The following is a 24,052-nucleotide window of genomic DNA, read 5'->3' on the forward strand; positions in this document are numbered from 1 at the left end:
TGGCTGTAGTTAATTTGACATCACTTTGGCTATAGTTAATTTGACATCACTTTGGCTGTAGTTAATTTGACATCACTTTGGCTATAGTTAATTTGACATCACTTTGGCTATAGTTAATTTGACATCACTTTGGCTATAGTTAATTTGACATAACTTTGGCTGTAGTTAATTTGACATCACTTTGGCTGTAGTTAATTTGACATCACTTTGGCTGTAGTTAATTTGACATCACTTTGGCTATAGCTAATTTGACATCACTTTGACTATAGCTAATTTGACATCACTTTGACTATAGCTAATTTGACATCACTTTGGCTATAGTTAATTTGACATCACTTTGGCTATAGCTAATTTGACATCACTTTGGACATCACTTTGGCTGTAGTTAATTTGACATCACTTTGGACATCACTTTGGCTGTAGTTAATTTGACATCACTTTGGCTATAGTTAATTTGACATCACTTTGGCTGTAGTTAATTTGACATCACTTTGGCTGTAGTTAATTTGACATCACTTTGACGATAGTTAATTTGACATCACTTTGGCTATAGTTAATTTGACATCACTTTGGCTGTAGTTAATTTGACATCACTTTGACGATAGTTAATTTGACATCACTTTGGCTATAGTTAATTTGACATCACTTTGGACATCACTTTGGCTGTAGTTAATTTGACATCACTTTGACTGTAGTTAATTTGACATCACTTTGGCTATAGTTAATTTGACATCACTTTGGCTGTAGTTAATTTGACATCACTTTGGCTATAGTTAATTTGACATCACTTTGGCTGTAGTTAATTTGACATCACTTTGACGATAGTTAATTTGACATCACTTTGGCTATAGTTAATTTGACATCACTTTGGCTATAGTTAATTTGACATCACTTTGACGATAGTTAATTTGACATCACTTTGGCTATAGTTAATTTGACATCACTTTGACGATAGTTAATTTGACATCACTTTGGCTATAGTTAATTTGACATCACTTTGGACATCACTTTGGCTGTAGTTAATTTGACATCACTTTGACTGTAGTTAATTTGACATCACTTTGGCTATAGTTAATTTGACATCACTTTGGCTGTAGTTAATTTGACATCACTTTGGCTATAGTTAATTTGACATCACTTTGGACATATTTAATTTGACATCACTTTGGCTGTAGTTAATTTGACATCACTTTGGCTGTAGTTAATTTGACATCACTTTGGCTATAGTTAATTTGACATCACTTTGGCTATAGTTAATTTGACATCACTTTGACGATAGTTAATTTGACATCACTTTGGCTATAGTTAATTTGACATCACTTTGGACATCACTTTGGCTGTAGTTAATTTGACATCACTTTGACTGTAGTTAATTTGACATCACTTTGGCTATAGTTAATTTGACATCACTTTGGCTATAGTTAATTTGACATCACTTTGACTATAGTTAATTTGACATCACTTTGGCTATAGTTAATTTGACATCACTTTGGCTATAGTTAATTTGACATCACTTTGGACATCACTTTGGCTGTAGTTAATTTGACATCACTTTGACTGTAGTTAATTTGACATCACTTTGGCTATAGTTAATTTGACATCACTTTGGCTATAGTTAATTTGACATCACTTTGACAATAGTTAATTTGACATCACTTTGGCTATAGTTAATTTGACATCACTTTGGCTATAGTTAATTTGACATCACTTTGGACATCACTTTGGCTGTAGTTAATTTGACATCACTTTGGCTGTAGTTAATTTGACATCACTTTGGCTGTAGTTAATTTGACATCACTTTGGCTATAGTTAATTTGACATCACTTTGGCTGTAGTTAATTTGACATCACTTTGGCTGTAGTTAATTTGACATCACTTTGGCTGTAGTTAATTTGACATCACTTTGGCTATAGCTAATTTGACATCACTTTGACTATAGCTAATTTGACATCACTTTGACTATAGCTAATTTGACATCACTTTGGCTATAGTTAATTTGACATCACTTTGGCTATAGCTAATTTGACATCACTTTGGACATCACTTTGGCTGTAGTTAATTTGACATCACTTTGGACATCACTTTGGCTGTAGTTAATTTGACATCACTTTGGCTGTAGTTAATTTGACATCACTTTGACGATAGTTAATTTGACATCACTTTGGCTATAGTTAATTTGACATCACTTTGGCTGTAGTTAATTTGACATCACTTTGACGATAGTTACTTTGACATCACTTTGGCTATAGTTAATTTGACATCACTTTGGACATCACTTTGGCTGTAGTTAATTTGACATCACTTTGACTGTAGTTAATTTGACATCACTTTGGCTATAGTTAATTTGACATCACTTTGACTATAGTTAATTTGACATCACTTTGGCTATAGTTAATTTGACATCACTTTGGCTATAGTTAATTTGACATCACTTTGGACATCACTTTGGCTGTAGTTAATTTGACATCACTTTGGACATCACTTTGGCTATAGTTAATTTGACATCACTTTGGCTATAGTTAATTTGACATCACTTTAGCTATAGTTAATTTGACATCACTTTGGCTATAGTTAATTTGACATCACTTTGGCTATAGTTAATTTGACATCACTTTGGCTATAGTTAATTTGACATCACTTTGGCTATAGTTAATTTGACATCACTTTGGCTATAGTTAATTTGACATCACTTTGGCTATAGTTAATTTGACATCACTTTGGCTGTAGTTAATTTGACATCACTTTGGCTATAGTTAATTTGACATCACTTTGGCTATAGTTAATTTGACATCACTTTGGCTATAGCTAATTTGACATCACTTTGACTATAGCTAATTTGACATCACTTTGGCTATAGTTAATTTGACATCACTTTGGCTGTAGTTAATTTGACATCACTTTGGCTATAGTTAATTTGACATCACTTTGGCTGTAGTTAATTTGACATCACTTTGGCTATAGTTAATTTGACATCACTTTGGCTATAGTTAATTTGACATCACTTTGGCTATAGTTAATTTGACATCACTTTGGCTGTAGTTAATTTGACATCACTTTGGCTGTAGTTAATTTGACATCACTTTGGCTGTAGTTAATTTGACATCACTTTGGCTATAGCTAATTTGACATCACTTTGACTATATCTAATTTGACATCACTTTGACTATAGCTAATTTGACATCACTTTGGCTATAGTTAATTTGACATCACTTTGGCTATAGCTAATTTGACATCACTTTGGACATCACTTTGGCTGTAGTTAATTTGACATCACTTTGGACATCACTTTGGCTGTAGTTAATTTGACATCACTTTGGCTATAGTTAATTTGACATCACTTTGGCTGTAGTTAATTTGACATCACTTTGGCTGTAGTTAATTTGACATCACTTTGACGATAGTTAATTTGACATCACTTTGGCTATAGTTAATTTGACATCACTTTGGCTGTAGTTAATTTGACATCACTTTGACGATAGTTAATTTGACATCACTTTGGCTATAGTTAATTTGACATCACTTTGGACATCACTTTGGCTGTAGTTAATTTGACATCACTTTGGCTATAGTTAATTTGACATCACTTTGGCTGTAGTTAATTTGACATCACTTTGGCTATAGTTAATTTGACATCACTTTGGCTATAGTTAATTTGACATCACTTTGACGATAGTTAATTTGACATCACTTTGGCTATAGTTAATTTGACATCACTTTGGCTGTAGTTAATTTGACATCACTTTGACGATAGTTAGTTTGACATCACTTTGGCTATAGTTAATTTGACATCACTTTGGCTATAGTTAATTTGACATCACTTTGACGATAGTTAATTTGACATCACTTTGGCTATAGTTAATTTGACATCACTTTGACGATAGTTAATTTGACATCACTTTGGCTATAGTTAATTTGACATCACTTTGGACATCACTTTGGCTGTAGTTAATTTGACATCACTTTGACTGTAGTTAATTTGACATCACTTTGGCTATAGTTAATTTGACATCACTTTGGCTATAGTTAATTTGACATCACTTTGGACATATTTAATTTGACATCACTTTGGCTGTAGTTAATTTGACATCACTTTGGCTGTAGTTAATTTGACATCACTTTGGCTATAGTTAATTTGACATCACTTTGGCTATAGTTAATTTGACATCACTTTGACGATAGTTAATTTGACATCACTTTGGCTATAGTTAATTTGACATCACTTTGGACATCACTTTGGCTGTAGTTAATTTGACATCACTTTGGCTATAGTTAATTTGACATCACTTTGGCTATAGTTAATTTGACATCACTTTGACTATAGTTAATTTGACATCACTTTGGCTATAGTTAATTTGACATCACTTTGGCTATAGTTAATTTGACATCACTTTGGACATCACTTTGGCTGTAGTTAATTTGACATCACTTTGGACATCACTTTGGCTGTAGTTAATTTGACATCACTTTGGCTATAGTTAATTTGACATCACTTTGGCTGTAGTTAATTTGACATCACTTTGGCTATAGCTAATTTGACATCACTTTGACTATAGTTAATTTGACATCACTTTGGCTGTAGTTAATTTGACATCACTTTGGACATATTTAATTTGACATCACTTTGGCTGTAGTTAATTTGACATCACTTTGGCTATAGTTAATTTGACATCACTTTGACGATAGTTAATTTGACATCACTTTGGCTATAGTTAATTTGACATCACTTTGGACATCACTTTGGCTGTAGTTAATTTGACATCACTTTGACTGTAGTTAATTTGACATCACTTTGGCTATAGTTAATTTGACATCACTTTGGCTGTAGTTAATTTGACATCACTTTGGCTATAGTTAATTTGACATCACTTTGGCTATAGTTAATTTGACATCACTTTGACGATAGTTAATTTGACATCACTTTGGCTATAGTTAATTTGACATCACTTTGGCTGTAGTTAATTTGACATCACTTTGACGATAGTTAATTTGACATCACTTTGGCTATAGTTAATTTGACATCACTTTGGCTATAGTTAATTTGACATCACTTTGACGATAGTTAATTTGACATCACTTTGGCTATAGTTAATTTGACATCACTTTGACGATAGTTAATTTGACATCACTTTGACGATAGTTAATTTGACATCACTTTGGCTGTAGTTAATTTGACATCACTTTGACTGTAGTTAATTTGACATCAATTTGGCTATAGTTAATTTGACATCACTTTGGCTGTAGTTAATTTGACATCACTTTGGCTATAGTTAATTTGACATCACTTTGGCTATAGTTAATTTGACATCACTTTGACGATAGTTAATTTGACATCACTTTGGCTATAGTTAATTTGACATCACTTTGGCTGTAGTTAATTTGACATCACTTTGGCTATAGTTAATTTGACATCACTTTGGCTATAGTTAATTTGACATCACTTTGGCTATAGTTAATTTGACATCACTTTGGCTGTAGTTAATTTGACATCACTTTGGCTATAGTTAATTTGACATCACTTTGGCTGTAGTTAATTTGACATCACTTTGGCTATAGTTAATTTGACATCACTTTGGCTATAGTTAATTTGACATCACTTTGACGATAGTTAATTTGACATCACTTTGGCTATAGTTAATTTGACATCACTTTGGCTGTAGTTAATTTGACATCACTTTGACGATAGTTAATTTGACATCACTTTGGCTATAGTTAATTTGACCAATTTGGCTGTAGTTAATTTGACCAATTTGGCTATAGTTAATTTGACATCACTTTGGCTATAGTTAATTTGACATCACTTTGACGATAGTTAATTTGACATCACTTTGACGATAGTTAATTTGACATCACTTTGGCTGTAGTTAATTTGACATCACTTTGGCTGTAGTTAATTTGACATCACTTTGGCTATAGTTAATTTGACCACTTTGGCTGTAGTTAATTTGACATCACTTTGACGATAGTTAATTTGACATCACTTTGACGATAGTTAATTTGACATCACTTTGGCTATAGTTAATTTGACATCACTTTGGCTGTAGTTAATTTAACATCACTTTGGCTATAGTTAATTTGACATCACTTTGGCTATAGTTAATTTGACATCACTTTGGCTATAGTTAATTTGACATCACTTTGGCTATAGTTAATTTGACATCACTTTGGCTGTAGTTAATTTGACATCACTTTGGCTGTAGTTAATTTGACATCACTTTGACGATAGTTAATTTGACATCACTTTGACGATAGTTAATTTGACATCACTTTGGCTATAGTTAATTTGACATCACTTTGGCTGTAGTTAATTTGACATCACTTTGACGATAGTTAATTTGACATCACTTTGGCTATAGTTAATTTGACATCACTTTGGCTATAGTTAATTTGACATCACTTTGACTATTGTTAATTTGACATCACTTTGGCTATAGTTAATTTGACATCACTTTGGCTATAGTTAATTTGACATCACTTTGGCTATAGCTAATTTGACATCACTTTGGCTATAGCTAATTTGACATCACTTTGGCTGTAGCTAATTTGACATCACTTTGGCTCTAGTTAATTTGACATCACTTTGGCTATAGTTAATTTGACATCACTTTGGCTATAGCTAATTTGACATCACTTTGGCTATAGTTAATTTGACATCACTTTGGCTATAGTTAATTTGACATCACTTTGGCTATAGCTAATTTGACATCACTTTGGCTATAGTTAATTTGACATCACTTTGGCTATAGTTAATTTGACATCACTTTGGCTATAGCTAATTTGACATCACTTTGGCTATAGCTAATTTGACATCATTTTGGCTATAGCTAATTTGACATCACTTTGGCTATAGCTAATTTGACATCACTTTGGCTATAGCTAATTTGACATCACTTTGGCTATCGTTAATTTGACATCACTTTGGCTATAGTTAATTTGACATCACTTTGGCTATAGTTAATTTGACATCACTTTGGCTATAGTTAATTTGACATCACTTTGGCTATAGTTAATTTGACATCACTTTGGCTATAGCTAATTTGACATCACTTTGGCTATAGTTAATTTGACATCACTTTGGCTATAGCTAATTTGACATCACTTTGGCTATAGCTAATTTGACATCACTTTGACGATAGTTAATTTGACATCACTTTGACGATAGTTAATTTGACATCACTTTGGCTATAGTTAATTTGACATCACTTTGGCTATAGCTAATTTGACATCACTTTGGCTATAGCTAATTTGACATCACTTTGGCTATAGCTAATTTGACATCACTTTGGCTATAGCTAATTTGACATCACTTTGGCTATAGCTAATTTGACATCACTTTGGCTATAGTTAATTTGACATCACTTTGGCTATAGTTAATTTGACATCACTTTGGCTATAGTTAATTTGACATCACTTTGGCTCTAGTTAATTTGACATCACTTTGGCTATAGTTAATTTGACATCACTTTGGCTATAGTTAATTTGACATCACTTTGGCTGTAGTTAATTTGACATCACTTTGGCTATAGTTAATTTGACATCACTTTGGCTATAGTTAATTTGACATCACTTTGGCTATAGTTAATTTGACATCACTTTGGCTATAGCTAATTTGACATCACTTTGGCTATAGTTAATTTGACATCACTTTGGCTATAGCTAATTTGACATCACTTTGGCTATAGCTAATTTGACATCACTTTGACGATAGTTAATTTGACATCACTTTGACGATAGTTAATTTGACATCACTTTGGCTATAGTTAATTTGACATCACTTTGGCTATAGCTAATTTGACATCACTTTGGCTATAGCTAATTTGACATCACTTTGGCTATAGCTAATTTGACATCACTTTGGCTATAGCTAATTTGACATCACTTTGGCTATAGCTAATTTGACATCACTTTGGCTATAGTTAATTTGACATCACTTTGGCTATAGTTAATTTGACATCACTTTGGCTATAGTTAATTTGACATCACTTTGGCTCTAGTTAATTTGACATCACTTTGGCTATAGTTAATTTGACATCACTTTGGCTATAGTTAATTTGACATCACTTTGGCTATAGCTAATTTGACATCACTTTGGCTATAGTTAATTTGACATCACTTTGGCTATAGTTAATTTGACATCACTTTGGCTATAGCTAATTTGACATCACTTTGGCTATAGCTAATTTGACATCATTTTGGCTATAGCTAATTTGACATCACTTTGGCTATAGCTAATTTGACATCACTTTGGCTATAGCTAATTTGACATCACTTTGGCTATAGTTAATTTGACATCACTTTGGCTATAGTTAATTTGACATCACTTTGGCTATAGTTAATTTGACATCACTTTGGCTATAGTTAATTTGACATCACTTTGGCTATAGTTAATTTGACATCACTTTGGCTATAGTTAATTTGACATCACTTTGGCTATAGCTAATTTGACATCACTTTGGCTATAGTTAATTTGACATCACTTTGGCTATAGCTAATTTGACATCACTTTGGCTATAGCTAATTTGACATCACTTTGGCTATAGCTAATTTGACATCACTTTGGCTATAGTTAATTTGACATCACTTTGGCTATAGTTAATTTGACATCACTTTGGCTATAGTTAATTTGACATCACTTTGGCTATAGTTAATTTGACATCACTTTGGCTATAGTTAATTTGACATCACTTTGGCTATAGTTAATTTGACATCACTTTGGCTATAGCTAATTTGACATCACTTTGGCTATAGTTAATTTGACATCACTTTGGCTATAGTTAATTTGACATCACTTTGGCTATAGCTAATTTGACATCACTTTGGCTATAGCTAATTTGACATCATTTTGGCTATAGCTAATTTGACATCACTTTGGCTATAGCTAATTTGACATCACTTTGGCTATAGCTAATTTGACATCACTTTGGCTATAGTTAATTTGACATCACTTTGGCTATAGTTAATTTGACATCACTTTGGCTATAGTTAATTTGACATCACTTTGGCTATAGTTAATTTGACATCACTTTGGCTATAGTTAATTTGACATCACTTTGGCTATAGTTAATTTGACATCACTTTGGCTATAGCTAATTTGACATCACTTTGGCTATAGTTAATTTGACATCACTTTGGCTATAGCTAATTTGACATCACTTTGGCTATAGCTAATTTGACATCACTTTGGCTATAGTTAATTTGACATCACTTTGGCTATAGTTAATTTGACATCACTTTGGCTATAGTTAATTTGACATCACTTTGGCTATAGTTAAACCTCTCACCTCTCTTACCAAGGCCCTTCTCCCCCGATTGCTCGGGAGCAATCCCCTCAACATTCCCCTCAAATTTGCTCAGTTTGGCTGGGCGGCCAGCTCAAGGAAGACTCCTGGTTGTTCCAAACTTCTCCCATTTAAGAATTATGGAGGCCATTGTGCTCTTGGGAACCTTCAATGCAGCAGAGATTTTTTTGTAGGCTTCCCCAGATCTGTGCCTCGACACAATCCTGTGTCTGAGCTCTGCAGGCAGTTCCTTCGACCTCATGGCTTGGTTTTTGCTCTGATATGCATTGTCAGCTGTGAGACCTTATATAGACAGGTGTGTGCCTTTCCAAATCATGTCCAATCAATTGAATTTACCACAGGTGGACTCCAATCAAGGTGTAGAAACATCTCAATGATGATCAAGAGAAATGGGAGACACCTGAGCTAAATTTCAAGTGTCATAGCAAAGGGTCTGAATGCTTATGTCAATGTGATATTTCAGGTTTTTCTTTTTAATAAATTTGCAAAATTTTCTAAAATCCTGTTTTCTCTTTGTCATTATGGGGTATTGAGTGTAGATTGATGAGGGAAAAAATGAATTTAAACGATTTCAGCATCAGGCTGCAACATAACAAAATGTGAAAAAAGCGAAGGGGTCTGAATACTTTCTGAATGCACTGTAAAACTCACATGTGAAACTCACAAAAATGTGTTTTCCATGCTACACTTCAACGTAAGAATCATAAATAAAAATTTCAAACGTTTACAAATACATTTAGAAAAAATGAGCTATAACATTTGTTTTATCAGTTTATCTGAATCATGATAATATCTGACGACCTTTGCCCTCTCTTTTCACTTCCTAGTTTTAAACGAGAAGGTATTCATAGAATACTTACCCTGCGCAGTCAACTTGGTGCGAGCCAACTCTTCTGTTTTTGAAGGTTTTTTCCTTTGATGCAATATGACTGCCAGACCACGTGAGCGATGACATCATAAATTTATATTCTCTAATGTAATTGTGTCCATCACGCTCAATAAATTTCAAACTGATCAGACCAAGCGTGTCCCTGTCAAATTATGACGTCAAAATTAAGACACCAATGACGCCATGATTCTTTACAATGAGCCATGTTTCAAATTTTTTCCCATGGAGCGATCTCGGAGATATAGAGGTGAAACGTCTTTCGATTTTTTTTCCAACATGGCACCTGTACCATGTGACCTATGACGTTATAATTATCATTTAAAATCATACAGGAGGAGGGTCTCATGTGGTGAAAATTTCGTGTCCATCAGACTAAGTTGCAGAGAATTTTTATTTTTCATACTGATCAGATCCTGGTGTTGGGCTAGCGGCTAGGGTGCCAGCTTGGGATCCTAGGATCCTGGGTTCGAATCCCGGTCGATCGCTGAATTAACGCCAGGGGGGTTGACTCAGCCTGTCATCCTTCCGAGGTCGGCTAATTGAGTACCAGTTCACTGGTAATTCCCTGTTTGTCGTAAGAAGGCGACAAAAAGGGTTGGCGGCAGGAAGGGCATCCGGCCGTAAAATATTGCTTCAAAAAGGGGACCAAAAAACAACAACAACCACGGTCCCCGAAAAAGGCCAACCCCTGCTTGCGGGGGGAAAAATGGCCTCTAAAAATGTTTTTTTTTTTTTTAAATACTGATCAGATCAACTGTTGTACCTGTTGAAATATGACGTCGTAATGAAGGCATTGATGACATCATCATTAACATATATACTGCATGGGGAGTAGTTGACAATGAGGCTTGTTTCAATTTTTCTCCATTCAGCGGTTTCGGAGATTATAGAGGTGTAAAGTTTTTCCAAGATGGCGTGCATACCACGTGACTTGTGACGTCATAATTATGAAGAAAAAATTATACAGGCAGACGCACTCCTATGGTAAAATTTTGTGTCAATAGGACCAACGGATGCCGAGAAAATGAATTTTTAAAAATGCAGACATGCACGCGTGTACGCCACACGTACGCAGGTACGCAACCGAATGCCTAATCCTGCTTTTCGCTTCGCGAGCGCAGGGCAATGATTCACCAATAATAAGGAAACGAAAGGTGGGGGAATTGCTGTTTATATTTCCTCAATATACAACTTTAAGATACTTGCTGAACGAAATATTATGACTTCAGTTCATGAATAAATTTTTATTGAAATCGTTCATCCGGAAATTATAATTGGTGTTATCTACAAATCGCCAGGCTCCAACAACAATGACCTTTTGCACGAATTTCAAACACTTATCAAATCTTATTTATTCCAGCAAATTTTGTTTTTTCATCGGTGACTTCAACAATGATCTCTTAAATACAAATTAAAATACTCTTTCCCAGGATAACTTCTTTTTTTTTTGTATACAAGATCGAGGCTCGTGTAAGAGCTAACATTAATCGCATGAAACCAAACTGACACATAAAACATGATAAAGGGAGCGGGAGACCAGATGGGGAGAGAGGGAAGGACACAAGTACAACAGTAGAGAACAGGGACAATGGGAGATGTGTGGGAGGGAGAGGGCTTGGGGGGAGGGGGAGGTATAAAACACATGGACACTGCCATGGACAAGAAGTCGGTAATTTAAAAAAGTAGATCTGGGGTGAATTAATGGGGTTAGAAAAGATCAAGGTTTTGGATGGGGGAAGATAAGAGATGGTGGTGAAGAGCTGTTTTAAAGACCTGGACGGAGGAGTTAGATTTAAGAGAGTGAGAGACTTTGTCCCAGAGGCGGGAGAAAAGGGGAATGGAAGAGTGAAGTTCAGCAGAGAGTCTTGATTTTGGCAGTTTAACCAGAAGAGGGTTGCAGGCAGATCTTGTGCGACCTGCAGGAATATGTGGGGGGCAGAGCACAGACAGGGCTGGGGGACCAAAGCCGGAGAGGAGTCGGTAGAAGACAGAAAGACCACCAACCTGCCTGCGGTGAGTGAGTGAAAGGCCCTCAGAATCAGCTTTATCGCAGGAGATTCCAATGATTCTGAAAGCTTTGGTTTCAACAGCATGACGCCGAGCTAGGTGTGAGGCAGGAGCACCGGCCCAGAGGGGAGAACAGTATTCCATTGAGCTGCGGATGAAAGCCTTGCATGTGGTGAGGAGCTCAGGTGTGCCGAGAAAGGACTTCGCACGACGGAGGATGCCCAGTCGGCGACTGGCTTTGGAGGCCAGCTTGAAAATGTAGTTTTCCCAGGAAAGATCATGGCAGATGGTGAGACCCAAAAGCTTGAGTAACACAACTTCTTGGAGAGGATTGTTCAGAAAGTCGAGGGGAGGGTTGTCCAGTCGGTCTTTTCAGAGAGACATAGTAAGAGTGTGAGATTTGTCAGGATTGAAACACATGTTCCACTTGTTTGACCATTCTGATTTTGTCCAGGTCTGCAGAGAGTGAGAAGGCTGCAGACTGCCGAACTGAGGGATGAGGAATGGAGCTGCAGAGAGTAGAGTCATCAGCAAAGAGATAGAGAGGATTTTCAAGAGTCATAGAGATCATTGATGAATGAATGATCGTTTTTTAAGCCATTTTCCCCGCTAGAGCAGGGGTTAGCCTTACAGGCCCCATGACAATCATGTCCTTGATAGGTGCAAGGCGATTGTGAAAACCCAGCGGTAGCCGCTACAGTTCCCTGTTTTGAGGCAATGTTTTTATGGCCGGATGCCCTTCCTGACGCCAACCCTTAGTCACCTCTTACGATGCGCAGGGATACGGTGTACCTATTCTAAACCGGGGTACACACCGGGATCATTCATCCCAGCAAGCTGGTACTCAATTTGCCGACCTCGGAAGAATGACAGGCTGAGTCAACCCCCCTGGTGTTAATTTAGCGATCGACCGGGATTCGAACCCAGGATCCTCGGATCCCAAGCCGGCAGCCTAACTGCTAAGCCAACAACATCATCATTGATGAAGACTAGAAAAAGCGCAAGGCCCAGAACACTGCCTTGGGGAATTCCAGCCTGAACAGGAAGGGGAGATGAGAGAAACCCATTCAGGGCCACATGTTGACTATGACTAGAGAGGAAGTCCGCAAGCCATGTGTGGAGATTTCCATGAATACCATAGGAGGAGAGTTTGGTGAGCAGAGCGGGGTGCCAGACCATATTGAAGGCATGTGATATGTCAACGGAGACGGCTCTAATTTCCTGTTTGGCATTGAGGACCTCCTTCCATTGTTGAGACAGCAGAAGCAGCATGTCCAGAGTAGAGTGACCTGGTCTAAAACCAAATTGATGATAAAGATCAAGCCATTTGAGATGGGGAAAGATTTGATATCCAAAGCAATGATGGATTCCATGACTTTGCTGATAATTGGGAGAAGGCTGATTGGTTTGTAGTTGCAAGGATCTGTTTTTTCACATTTTTGTGTAAAGCGGTGATGTTGGCTGATTTCCAAGCTGATGGCAGATGACCTTGAGCTAAACAGAGGGTGAAGAGAACAGAGAGAGGGAGTGAAAGAGTGGCAGAGCAGGATTTTCGGACCCGTGGGCTGATGCCGTCAGGTTCAGTTGCAGAATCAGAGTCGAGCGTTGACAGAAACTTTTCCACTTTGTCAGGAGGAAAGGACACAGAGTCCAGGAGCAGCTGGGTACGACTGGGTACGGTGGGTACAGAGAGGGATGGGTTTGGGACACAATATTTAGAGGCAAACACAGAGTTGAGGCATTCAGCTTTTTCACGTGCAGTCAGCTGTGTAGCCGTTTGAGGTAAGGGAGGGGAGGGAGGGGGAACAAACACCAGAAACACATTTAACCAGACGCCGCCAGGATTTGGAAGAGGGAGACAGGTTTGAGAGTAGAGAGATATTGTTTCCTGGCTCTCCTGAGGGTGGACACATATTTGTTTCGGGCTTTGTGAAAGGAAATGAGGTTTCCTTCCATTGGGTTTGCTTTCCAGGAGGTGAAGGCAAGTTGTTTCTGAGCAACTGCCTCACCACAAGATTCCGTGTACCATGGACGGGAGGAAGGGTATGACAACTGAAGACGAAATGGGATAAATCTGTGCATGAGAGAGAGCAATTTACTTTGGAAGAATTCCCAGGATGAGTTGATGTCAGAGGCAGTAGAGATGGGAGACCAGTCCAGATGATTGATGGCTGCTTGAAGACCATGCCAGTTGGCCTGAGTGGAATGCCAGACTCGTCGACGCTGAGGAGGCTCTCTGAGAATGGTCTGAGAGATGTCCACTTTAGCAAGCACATGATCAGATGAGCCGATTGGAGCAGAAGAAGAGCAGCAGACATTTGCAGGGAAGTTAGACATAACCAAGTCTAGAAGAGAAGATGCTCCGTTGACTGAGATCCGGGTCGGGAAATTGACAGATTGTGTCAGTCCCAGTGAGTCGCAGAAGTCCTTTGCTGAGGAGCCATGGCTGGTTAGAGGGGTACCCACACCCAGCCAACTGGCATGGTGACAATTGAAATCACCACATATGAGGAGAGAGTTGGGATGAGTAGATAGAAGTTGGTCCATATTATCAGACAGCGAGATGTAGATGGCGTCATCACTGTTTGGTGGACGGTACAACACACATATGAACAGAAGGTGGGAGCGAAGGGGAAGCCGTAGCCAGAGGTACTCTTGGGGGTGAGGCGAATAGAGGGCAATGCAGGGCGAGTGAGGGAGAGTTTTTGTTAAAGATAGCAACCCCCCCCCCCCCCCTCCCTCCAGGACGAGGCTCAGGTCTATCATACCGGAGGAGGGAGTAACCCGGGAGATATATGAAGAAATCAGACATCATGAAGGAGGAAAGTTTCTGTTAAGCAGATCAAGTCTGGTTTTTGAGAAGCAACCTGTATGAAGAGATCAGTCAAGTTTGAGCGAAGGCCCCGGATGTTTGAGGTCCATACTGTTAAAGAAGAGGAAGGGGGAGCATCGGATACAGAACAGGGGGGAGGAGGGGTAGGGTAAGATGTGGAAGAGGTAAGGAGAGCTGTTGAAAGTGTGTCAGAGATTTCAGAATAGCTCAGAGAAAGGAAAGGATGGTGCGGACAAAAGGTTTGATGGTGTTTGGGTGAGGCACAGTGAGGTGTTATTTGAGGAGGGGGAAGAGCAAGCCAGAAGGTTGGGGGAGTTGGAGGTGAGAGTTGGAAGGGGGAAGAAATGGGGAGGACGCTTTGAGGAGGAGAGGTGAGAGGGGGGAAATGGAGAAAAAATGAGGGTGGGGAGATTTGAGGGGGGGCGTTGAGGGGAGGGGTTAGGGGGGAGTTTCGGAGGGAAGGGTCAGGGGGGGGATTTTAAAGGGATGGGAGATGGGGGAGTCCAGGAGGGGAGGGGTACAGGGGGAGTTTAGGAGGGAAGGGGCAAGGGGGGAGATTTGAAAGGGATGGGTGATGGGGAAGATTTGGAGGGGAGGGTTGAGTTTGGATTTTAGAAAGTTTACGATTCATGGGAATCGAACATTTATTGCAAAATGAGTTTCTTGTGACCTTTGTCAGAGATACGTTTGAGGACGCTGGAGGTGGGATGGAGTGCAGGAGAGTTTAGGGAATGTAGGAAAGAGGAACTGTAAGAGATGGAATTTTTTTTTGGAATGAATCGATTTGGTGAGCAAGTCGAAAGCACACTTTTAAAGAAGAAGAAGAAAAAGGTGTTATAATATATGACAGAATACTGCACTTCAGGGGAAAGTTTAAACATTTTATAATTGAACAGTGAAAACTATCTGGGGACATGGGGGTGAAACACGTGGTCGAAGAACGAACGAACGAATAAGAACAACGAATAAACGAATAAGAACAACGAATAATAACAAAGAAGGAAATGGGTTTTTTTTTTGGTTTTTTTTAGTTAAGATTTTAAACAAGGAAGTTAACCCTTCCTGAATTAGAATGTGCTCTGGCTGAAATGGAATGTGGAAAAGCTCCAGGAATTGATGGCCTACCAGATGAGTTTTACTTGGAATTTTGGGACCTTTTAGGTCCAGAACTTTTAAATGTAATCCAAGAATCCCTGCGAACTGGTGCAATGCCATTACGCCTCAGGAGAGCAGTGGTGATTCGCCTCCCAAAGTCAGGAAATCTCCAGCGGATGGAGAATTGGAGACCAGTTTCAGTATTGTGCACCGACTACAAACTGTTTTCAAAAGCGATGGCAAATAGTCTGAAGAAAATCATTGGTGGCCGGGTCCTACCCGATCAGACTTTCTGCATCCCCAGTCGATCCATTTATGACAACATTTTTTTTGTTCGGGATTTAGTGGGCACTTACCACGATCAAAATGATTTTGGAATAATTTTTCTAGACCTTGAAAAAGCCTTTGACAGTATTGATCATGTGTTTTTGTGGTGTGTTCTGGAAGCATGTGGCTGTGGGGTTGATTTCAGGGCCTTCATATCTATTGTACACTGACATCTCTAATGTAATTAAGGTAAACAATGAACTCGTTTCCCCCATACAGGTTCAGAGAGGGGTACGGCAGGGTTGCCCAGTCTCAGGATTGCTTTTTTGCATTAGCAATGGAACCATTACTTTGTACGCTCAGGGAGAATATCTCTGGCCTGACGTGTTTCCCAAGGAGTCCACCATTGACTTTATCAGCGTATGCAGATGATGTGTGCGTCATAATCAGAAGCAACAGGGATATTGATGCTCTAGTTAAATCCTTGAGAACCTTTTTCCAGGCTTCTTCCCTGAAAGTTAATTGGAGGAAAAGCAAAGCTATTTGCTTTTGGGTGCCTTACCTTAATAGTTGCCTCCCTGTCCCAACACATCTACCTCCTCTTCCGGAAAACTTAGAATGGAAGGCAGATGGTATCGACCACCTTGGTGTGTCCCTTGGTTCCACACAATTTATGGAAAAGAATTGGGAAGGCTTGATTGGAGAAATGGAGACGAGACTGAACCTGTGGAAAAGAGCCCGACCGCACCTTTCATTTAAGGGCTGTGTCTTAGTTGCCAATAACTTGGTTGCTGAAACTTCATGGCATCGATTTATTTGCCTACAACCGCCGGAAGTGCTGCTTAGAATGATCCAGGCCAAACATGTGGACTTTTTTGGGGAGGCCATCATTGGCTGCGGCCAAACGTAATATGCCATACTTCATCTGAAGGAGGCCAAGGTCTTGTTCACGTGAAATCCCGCCTCATGGCCTTTCGCTTGTACTCCATTCAGCGCCTTCTATATGTTGAGCACCTGCCAAACTACGCATTGGCCTGTCATATTTTGCAACAGGCGGGAAGACTCAGCTATGGTCGTGAAGTATTCCTGACTCACCTCAAGTGTGTGGATACAGCAACGCTCGCTATATTCTACCAGAGCCTTCTCAATGCCTGGAAAGATCTTACAGTGAGTCACAAAAAGGACACATACTCCCCAGGGATGTTCGAAGTTGAACCACTGTTGTTCAACCCTCTCTTCCCTGATGTATTCAAGAGCCGTGATTTGTGCCAAAGCTTCATTGATGCAGGCATGAACAAAGTATGGCACCTCCGGCCAAATTCTGGTGTAGGGTGGAAGACTTGCTACATACCTGTGAAGAAAGGAGAAGCGTAACGGTAAACCGCTTCACCAATGCAACGTCATGACGTTCTTCACTGCGCTTGTTTCTGCAAGGGTAAAACTTGAATTTAATTTTTCCAACACCATGGCTGAACTTGATGTGTTTGTGGAAAAATGGTGTTCAGAAAATGTTTGTGATGTTCACCAAAATGAGTTGGTATTATCTCTTTCTTAAATAATCAAGTCTTTATATATTTTTGGTAGTATTGCTTTATTTTATGTTTTTGTAAAAATGAAATGATTAATTGTTATACTTGTTGTTTCCTTGCTTTCTTATTCTGTCCTGTTTTATTGGGATTTTTTTGGATTTGTAAATTGTACATGCACACTTTTATATTTTTGTAATAAAAGGACCTCAAAAGTCAAAGTCTCTCTTTCTCTTTCTTTCTTTCTTTCTCTCTTTCTCTCTCTCTCTCTCTCTCTCTCTCTCTCTCTCTCTCTCTCTCTCTCTCGTTTGTTCCAGAGGTGGGAGAAAAGAGGAATGAAGGAGTGAAGGTGAGCAGAGAGTCTTGATTTTGGCAGTTTAACCATAAGAGGGTTGCAGGCAGATCTTGTGCGACCTGTAGGAATATTTGCGGGACAGAGCCCAGAGAGAGCTGGGGGGGCAAGGCCAGAGAGGAGTCGGTAGAAGACGGAAAGACCACCAACCTGCCTGTGGTGAGTGAGTGAGAGGCCCTTGGAGTTAGCTTCATCGCGGGAGATTCAAATGATTCTGAATGCTTTGCTTTCAACAGCGTGAAGACGAGCTGGGTGTGAGGCAGGTGCACCAGCCCAGAGGGGAGAGCAGTATTCCATTGAGCTGCGGATGAAAGCCTTGTACGTGGTGAGGAACTCAGGTGTGCCAAGGAAGGACTTCGCACGATGGCGGATGCCCAGTCGGCGACTGGCTTTGGAGGCCAGATTTGAAATGTGGTTTTCCCAGGAAAGATCATGGCAGATAGTGAGACCCAAAAGTTTGAGTGACAGAACTTCTTGGAGAGGATTATTCAGAAAGTAGATGGGAGGGTTGTCCAGTTGGTCTTTTCGGAGAGACATCGTAAGAGTGTGAGATTTGTCAGGATTGAAAGACATGTTCCACTTGTTTGCCCATTCTGTTATTTTGTCCAGGTCTGCAGAGAGTGAGGAGGCTGCAGACTGCCGATCTGAGGGATGAGGAATGGAGCGGCAGAGAGTAGAGTCGTCAGCAAAGAGATAGGGAGGATTTTCAAGAGAGTCGGAGAGATCATTGATGAAGACCAGAAAAAGCACAGGGCCCAGAACACTACCTTGCGGAGCTCCAGCCTGAACAGGAAGAGGAGATGAGAGAAACCCATTCAGGGCCACACGTTGACTACGACTAGAGAGGAAGTCCGCCAGCCATGCGTGGAGATTTCCATGGATACCAACAGAGGAGAGTTTGGTGAGCAGAGCGGCGTGCCAGACCACTGTTGCCAGAATCTGTCAGGTGGCCAAAATGTAAATTCGGTTCTTCAAAGCCCCGGTGGGCCCGCAACAGATTATATTAAGCAAAGTGGGGAGAGTAACGAGAGGGTTCTAGTTTCAGAGGTAGAGGTATTTGGTGACACCATGGGGCGTAATGGCGATTCAGCCTCAGAGGATTCGGAAATTGATGATGTAGAAGTGCCGTTTCAGACCGATGAGGTGAAAGTCACCCCCTCGGATGATGAGATCTAAAAGACTTTCTAAAAGACTCCTATCGTAAACGGAACATTGATTTGAAGGAGTTTTTATTCAGACCTGCCGGGTCTATAAATAAATCGGCTCAAGGAAATTACTCGGGAGTCCGGATGACTCCGTTTTTGCAGATATAAATAAATTCCTGTTAAAGAAATGGGTTCAAAAAAGCCCAGAATGATTTAAAGAAAACCCAGAAGGATTTGAAGTCCTAACTCCTCCATCCTCTTGGCTGAGGTGCGTTTTGGGAGTATAAATATTAATGGAGGTGTGGCCTTAGGGCGTTAATTCCAGGTTAAATCCTTGGTAAAGAGATTGAAGCTGGGGATTGTCCCGCTTCAGGAAACTCGCAGTACCCTGAATTATCATGCCGATTGGAGGCAGCTACTGAAAGGACAAATTTCTTTAGTGATAAATATTCCATTACTGCAGGAATTGCTTTCTTTTCGCATCCTGCCCTCCAAACCTCCTCTGTCGTGTTCACTGAGGTTGTGCAGGGATACATCGCCACTTTGTCCTTGGTGTTGGATAGCTATAGGTTTTTTCTTGTGAATGTGTATGATCCAAGTAAAAGCAAGCAGAGGAATGATTTGTTGTTAGAATTGACTGGGATTTTAAGGAATATTGGGTCCCATGATTTTATTGTGATTGGGGGAGAGGGGGTTGAATTGCACTTTAAACTCTTCGTTGGATCGCAATAGTGTGAAGTTGTTGGGGATTCAGTGTTTGATTGATAAAAATTGTCAATTTTTCGGCTGTGCTTGTCTCGGATTTTTCTCTGTCATTTTAGTTTTCACGTGTTTCTGGTGTTTTAGGTGTGGTTTTGTACTTTTATAATAAAAGACGAAAGTCTATCTCTATCTCTCTTTCTCCCAATCACTATCTCTCATCTCTCTTTCTCATCATCTCTATTTCTCTTACTTCCATCTACTAATGCTAGCTGACAGCACACCCAGCTTAATGCCATTGGAAGCAATAATCCAACAGTTTATATGGTCCGTTCGGGAATAAAGTCGGGCCAAACAGGTAAAAGGAAAAATGATAACACCTGCCTAACACCTGTCTGACGAAATGACACCTAATACCTTTAAAATATATAAATAATCCTTGATAACGGCACAAATGAAGAGGTGTACCTTCCTTACTCCTTAAAAGTCAGGCTCGGGTGAATAGATTTGGATTGAAGGGGATTTTGGAGAGGCAGAGGAGGTTTGGGGGCGGGGGTGGTGCACATCATGGTGGGTGGGGAAGGGTGGGAATCTAGGGGAAAGGTAAAGGGTTGAGGTCACAGGAGGAATCCCATCCTTCTTATAATCAGACAGCTGTCATGTGTTCAGCACTCATTCCCACCCCACTTGGCACGCATGAGACATGCCCAGTTGGTTGGTATATATATATATATGTTCGTGTAAATCATGTAATATCAATGTGAACAATATGTCCTCTTAACCGGCCTGTTGTAAAATATCCCAAAACTAGAATGGCAAAAACGATACCTCCGCCAAGCTGAACAGTTTACGGTTTGTACCCCACTGATAGGTCGGATCTGGATTCGGACCTGAACCAAAATCTAATCCACTTGTTCTTGTCCCCGAACCAACCCATCCAGCTAGTTTTGGCATAAGTCGTCCATAACGTTTTGAAATATCCTGCTACATATCGTTTTTGGCCCAATGACTCAATGGTGAAAAATTACATTAAAAAAATAGAAATTCTCTTATCCTGATCTGTATGTTCACGAAAATTAAATCATTTCTTCCTTGTCAAACACCCAACTTGTCTGACAAGTTTCATCCGAATTCGTCCGCAACCTTTTGAGATACCCTGCTATATATAGTTTTTTGCCCTATCACTCAATGGTGAAGAATCACTTTAAAAATTATACTAGCCGGATCCGAATCTTCACCAAATCTAATCATTTCGTCCTCACCACAAACCCAACCTGTCCACCAAATTTCATCCGAATCCATCCACAACGTTTTGAGATATCCTGTTCACAGACACACAGACAAACAAGAAGGTGTTAGACATTAGCCTGACACGTATGACGAAAAGCGAGAGAAGCTCACCTTTGAACATGGTCATTTTGATGACATCTTTCCCATTATCCATTGTAGGTCATGTTTTTCAACTCATTTGTGTCAACTTTGACGTCACGTAGCGCAAACACTTTTGGTCCTATCTGTTTTATGCAAAATCATTTCAGAGACAGAGGGAGGGGATGGAAACTCACCCACAGCAGGGTGGAGGGAGAAAATAGAGGGAGACATGGAAAAAAAAGGGACGAAGGGAAGAATGAGAGCAAGGGGAGGACACAAGGTGTGAACAAGATGGATACAGCCACAAACTCTCAATCACAGAAGTGGGAGGAAAAAGTGGAAACAGAAAGACATCTCACCAGAAGAAGGGGAGTGGTAGAAGAGGGATATAAAACTGTTAATGGGGGGAGTGGTAGAAAATATCTTGGTTATAGATTGGGGGGAGGGTGACTGGTGAGATCTTCTGGTTGCCTTCTGGCCGATACTCGGCCCGGTCGCCCGGAAATGAACTGGTTCGACGCCCGCGCTAGAGAGGTCCCGGGCGACTGAGATGTATTAACAAATGATTAATTAATTTGAGACGTCCGATTTCTAGTGTTTGGAAATTTGGAAGAGCTTGACCCTAGCCTTTCCCTTGCGAGGGCGAGGAGGAACTTAACACTTGACACTTAAGCTTAGTTTGAAGTACACCCTGCCAGCGCTCCCGGTGGGACGGCAGGGCAACCAGAAGGTTGTCAACCAGAAGCGGCTTCTTCTGGTTTAGTCCCTGGTGTTGGGCTAGCGGCTAGGGTGCTGGCTTAGGATCCTAGGATCCTGGGTTCGAATCCCGGTCGATCGCTGAATTAACGCCAGGGGGGTTGACTCAGCCTGTCATCCTTCCGAGGTCGGCAAATTGAGTACCAGCTCACTGGTAATTCCCTGGTTGTCGTTAAAGGCGGCAAAAAGGGTTGGCGTCAGGAAGGGCATCCGGCCGTAAAACATTGCTTCAAAAAGGGGACCAAAAAACAACAACAACCACGGTTCCCGAAAAAGGCCAACCCCCGCTTTGCGGGGAAAAATGGCCTCTAAAGGTGGTTTTTTTTTTTGTTTTTTTTGTTTTTAATGCAAAAGCCCTGGTGTTGGGCTAGCGGCTAGGGTGCCAGCTTAGGATACCAACGATCCTGGGTTCGAATCCCGGTCGATCGCTGAATTAACGCCAGGGGGGTTGACTCAGCCTGTCATCCGTCCGAGGTCGGCTATTTGAGTACCAGTTCACTGGTAATTCCCTGCTTGTCGTAAAAAGGCGACAAAAAGGGTTGGCGTCAGGAAGGGCATCCGGCCGTAAAACATTGCTTCAAAAAGGGGACCAAAAAAACAACAACAACCACGGTCCCCGAAAAGGCCAACCCCCGCTTTGCGGGGGAAAATGGCCTCTAAACGGTGGCTTTTTTTTTAGCGCTGAGGAAGCGCCTCTAGCGAATGACTTCCAGCCAGTGTGACGCGAATTCCTGTCACAGGAATTCTGAGATCATATAAGTGTGACGTGGCAGTTCCTGATTGGTTCGTGTTGGGGAACCCCTTCTCGCTGCCGACGTGACGTAAATTCGCGCACGCGCACTGGTGAAGCGCGAGATTCGGCCCAAGGTTCTTATTATTATTATTATTATTATTTTTGTATACAAGATCGAGGCTCGAACCATGATCGAGGCTCGAAATTCCATGCCCGAACCTCAGCGCAATCCAAGAGGATTCACTTGTTGTTTTATGCAAATGATGGCACTATCCCCTTGACCTTTGACATACAGTCATGGCCAAAAATATTGCCCCCTTGCACCTTTTTCAAATAACTCACAATTTTCTCTAAAAATAAGTTGAAATTCACAAAAGTATTTGGTCTCCACAATTCTTTATTTCACTGTTAATATTACAGAACCTTTATTTTTGATTCAGAACTTAATAAATCCTTTTAAATCAGAAAATAAAAATAAATGGCATTGACAAAATTATTGACACCCAAAACTTAATATTTGGTAGCACGCACGGCCTTTGGACAAAATAACTCCAGTGAAGAGCTTCCTGTAGCCATGAATGAGCTTCCTCCACCTCTCTACTGGTAGTTTGTCCCACTCTTCTTGTGCAAATTGAACCAGTTCTCCGAGATTTGAGGGTGCCTTCTCCCAACTGCTGTTTTCAGATCTCCCCACAGGTGTTCAATGGGATTTAGATCTGGACTCATTGCTGGCCACTTCAGGGCAGTACAGCGTTTTGTCTTGAACCATTCCTGGGTGCTTTTTGAAGTGTGTTTGGGGTCATTATCCTGCTGCAAGACCCATGACCTTCATTGGAGACTGAGCTTTCTGGCACTGGTTTGAACATTGTGCCCCAAAATACCTTGGTAATCTCCTGATTTCATGATGCCATGCACTCATTCAAGGTACCTCGTGCCAGAGGCAGCACAGCAACCCCAAAACATCACTGAACCTCCTCCATGTTTGACTGTAGGGAAGGTGTTCTTTTTTTTTTTGAAGGCTTCATTTTGTTTTCTGTAAACATAGAGATGATGTGCTTTACCAAAAAGCTCTAATTTGGTCTC

General features: G+C 40.2%; 1 protein-coding gene across 1 annotated transcript in view; it reads left to right on the forward strand.

Moving 5' to 3' along the window:
* LOC144893224 (G1/S-specific cyclin-D2-like) overlaps positions 1-16,824 on the forward strand; it is a 121,863-nt gene extending 105,039 nt beyond the window's left edge. Inside the window, exon 6 of the mRNA XM_078782955.1 lies at positions 16,667-16,824. Coding sequence (XP_078639081.1) covers positions 16,667-16,819 — 153 coding nt within the window. The 3' untranslated portion in view covers positions 16,820-16,824. The remainder of the gene's footprint in view (positions 1-16,666) is intronic.
* Positions 16,825-24,052: the final 7,228 nt, after the last annotated feature.

Source organism: Myxine glutinosa, chromosome 8 (genome assembly GCF_964187855.1).
Source record: "Myxine glutinosa chromosome 8, kmMyxGlut1.1, whole genome shotgun sequence".
Classification (NCBI taxonomy): domain Eukaryota; kingdom Metazoa; phylum Chordata; class Myxini; order Myxiniformes; family Myxinidae; genus Myxine; species Myxine glutinosa.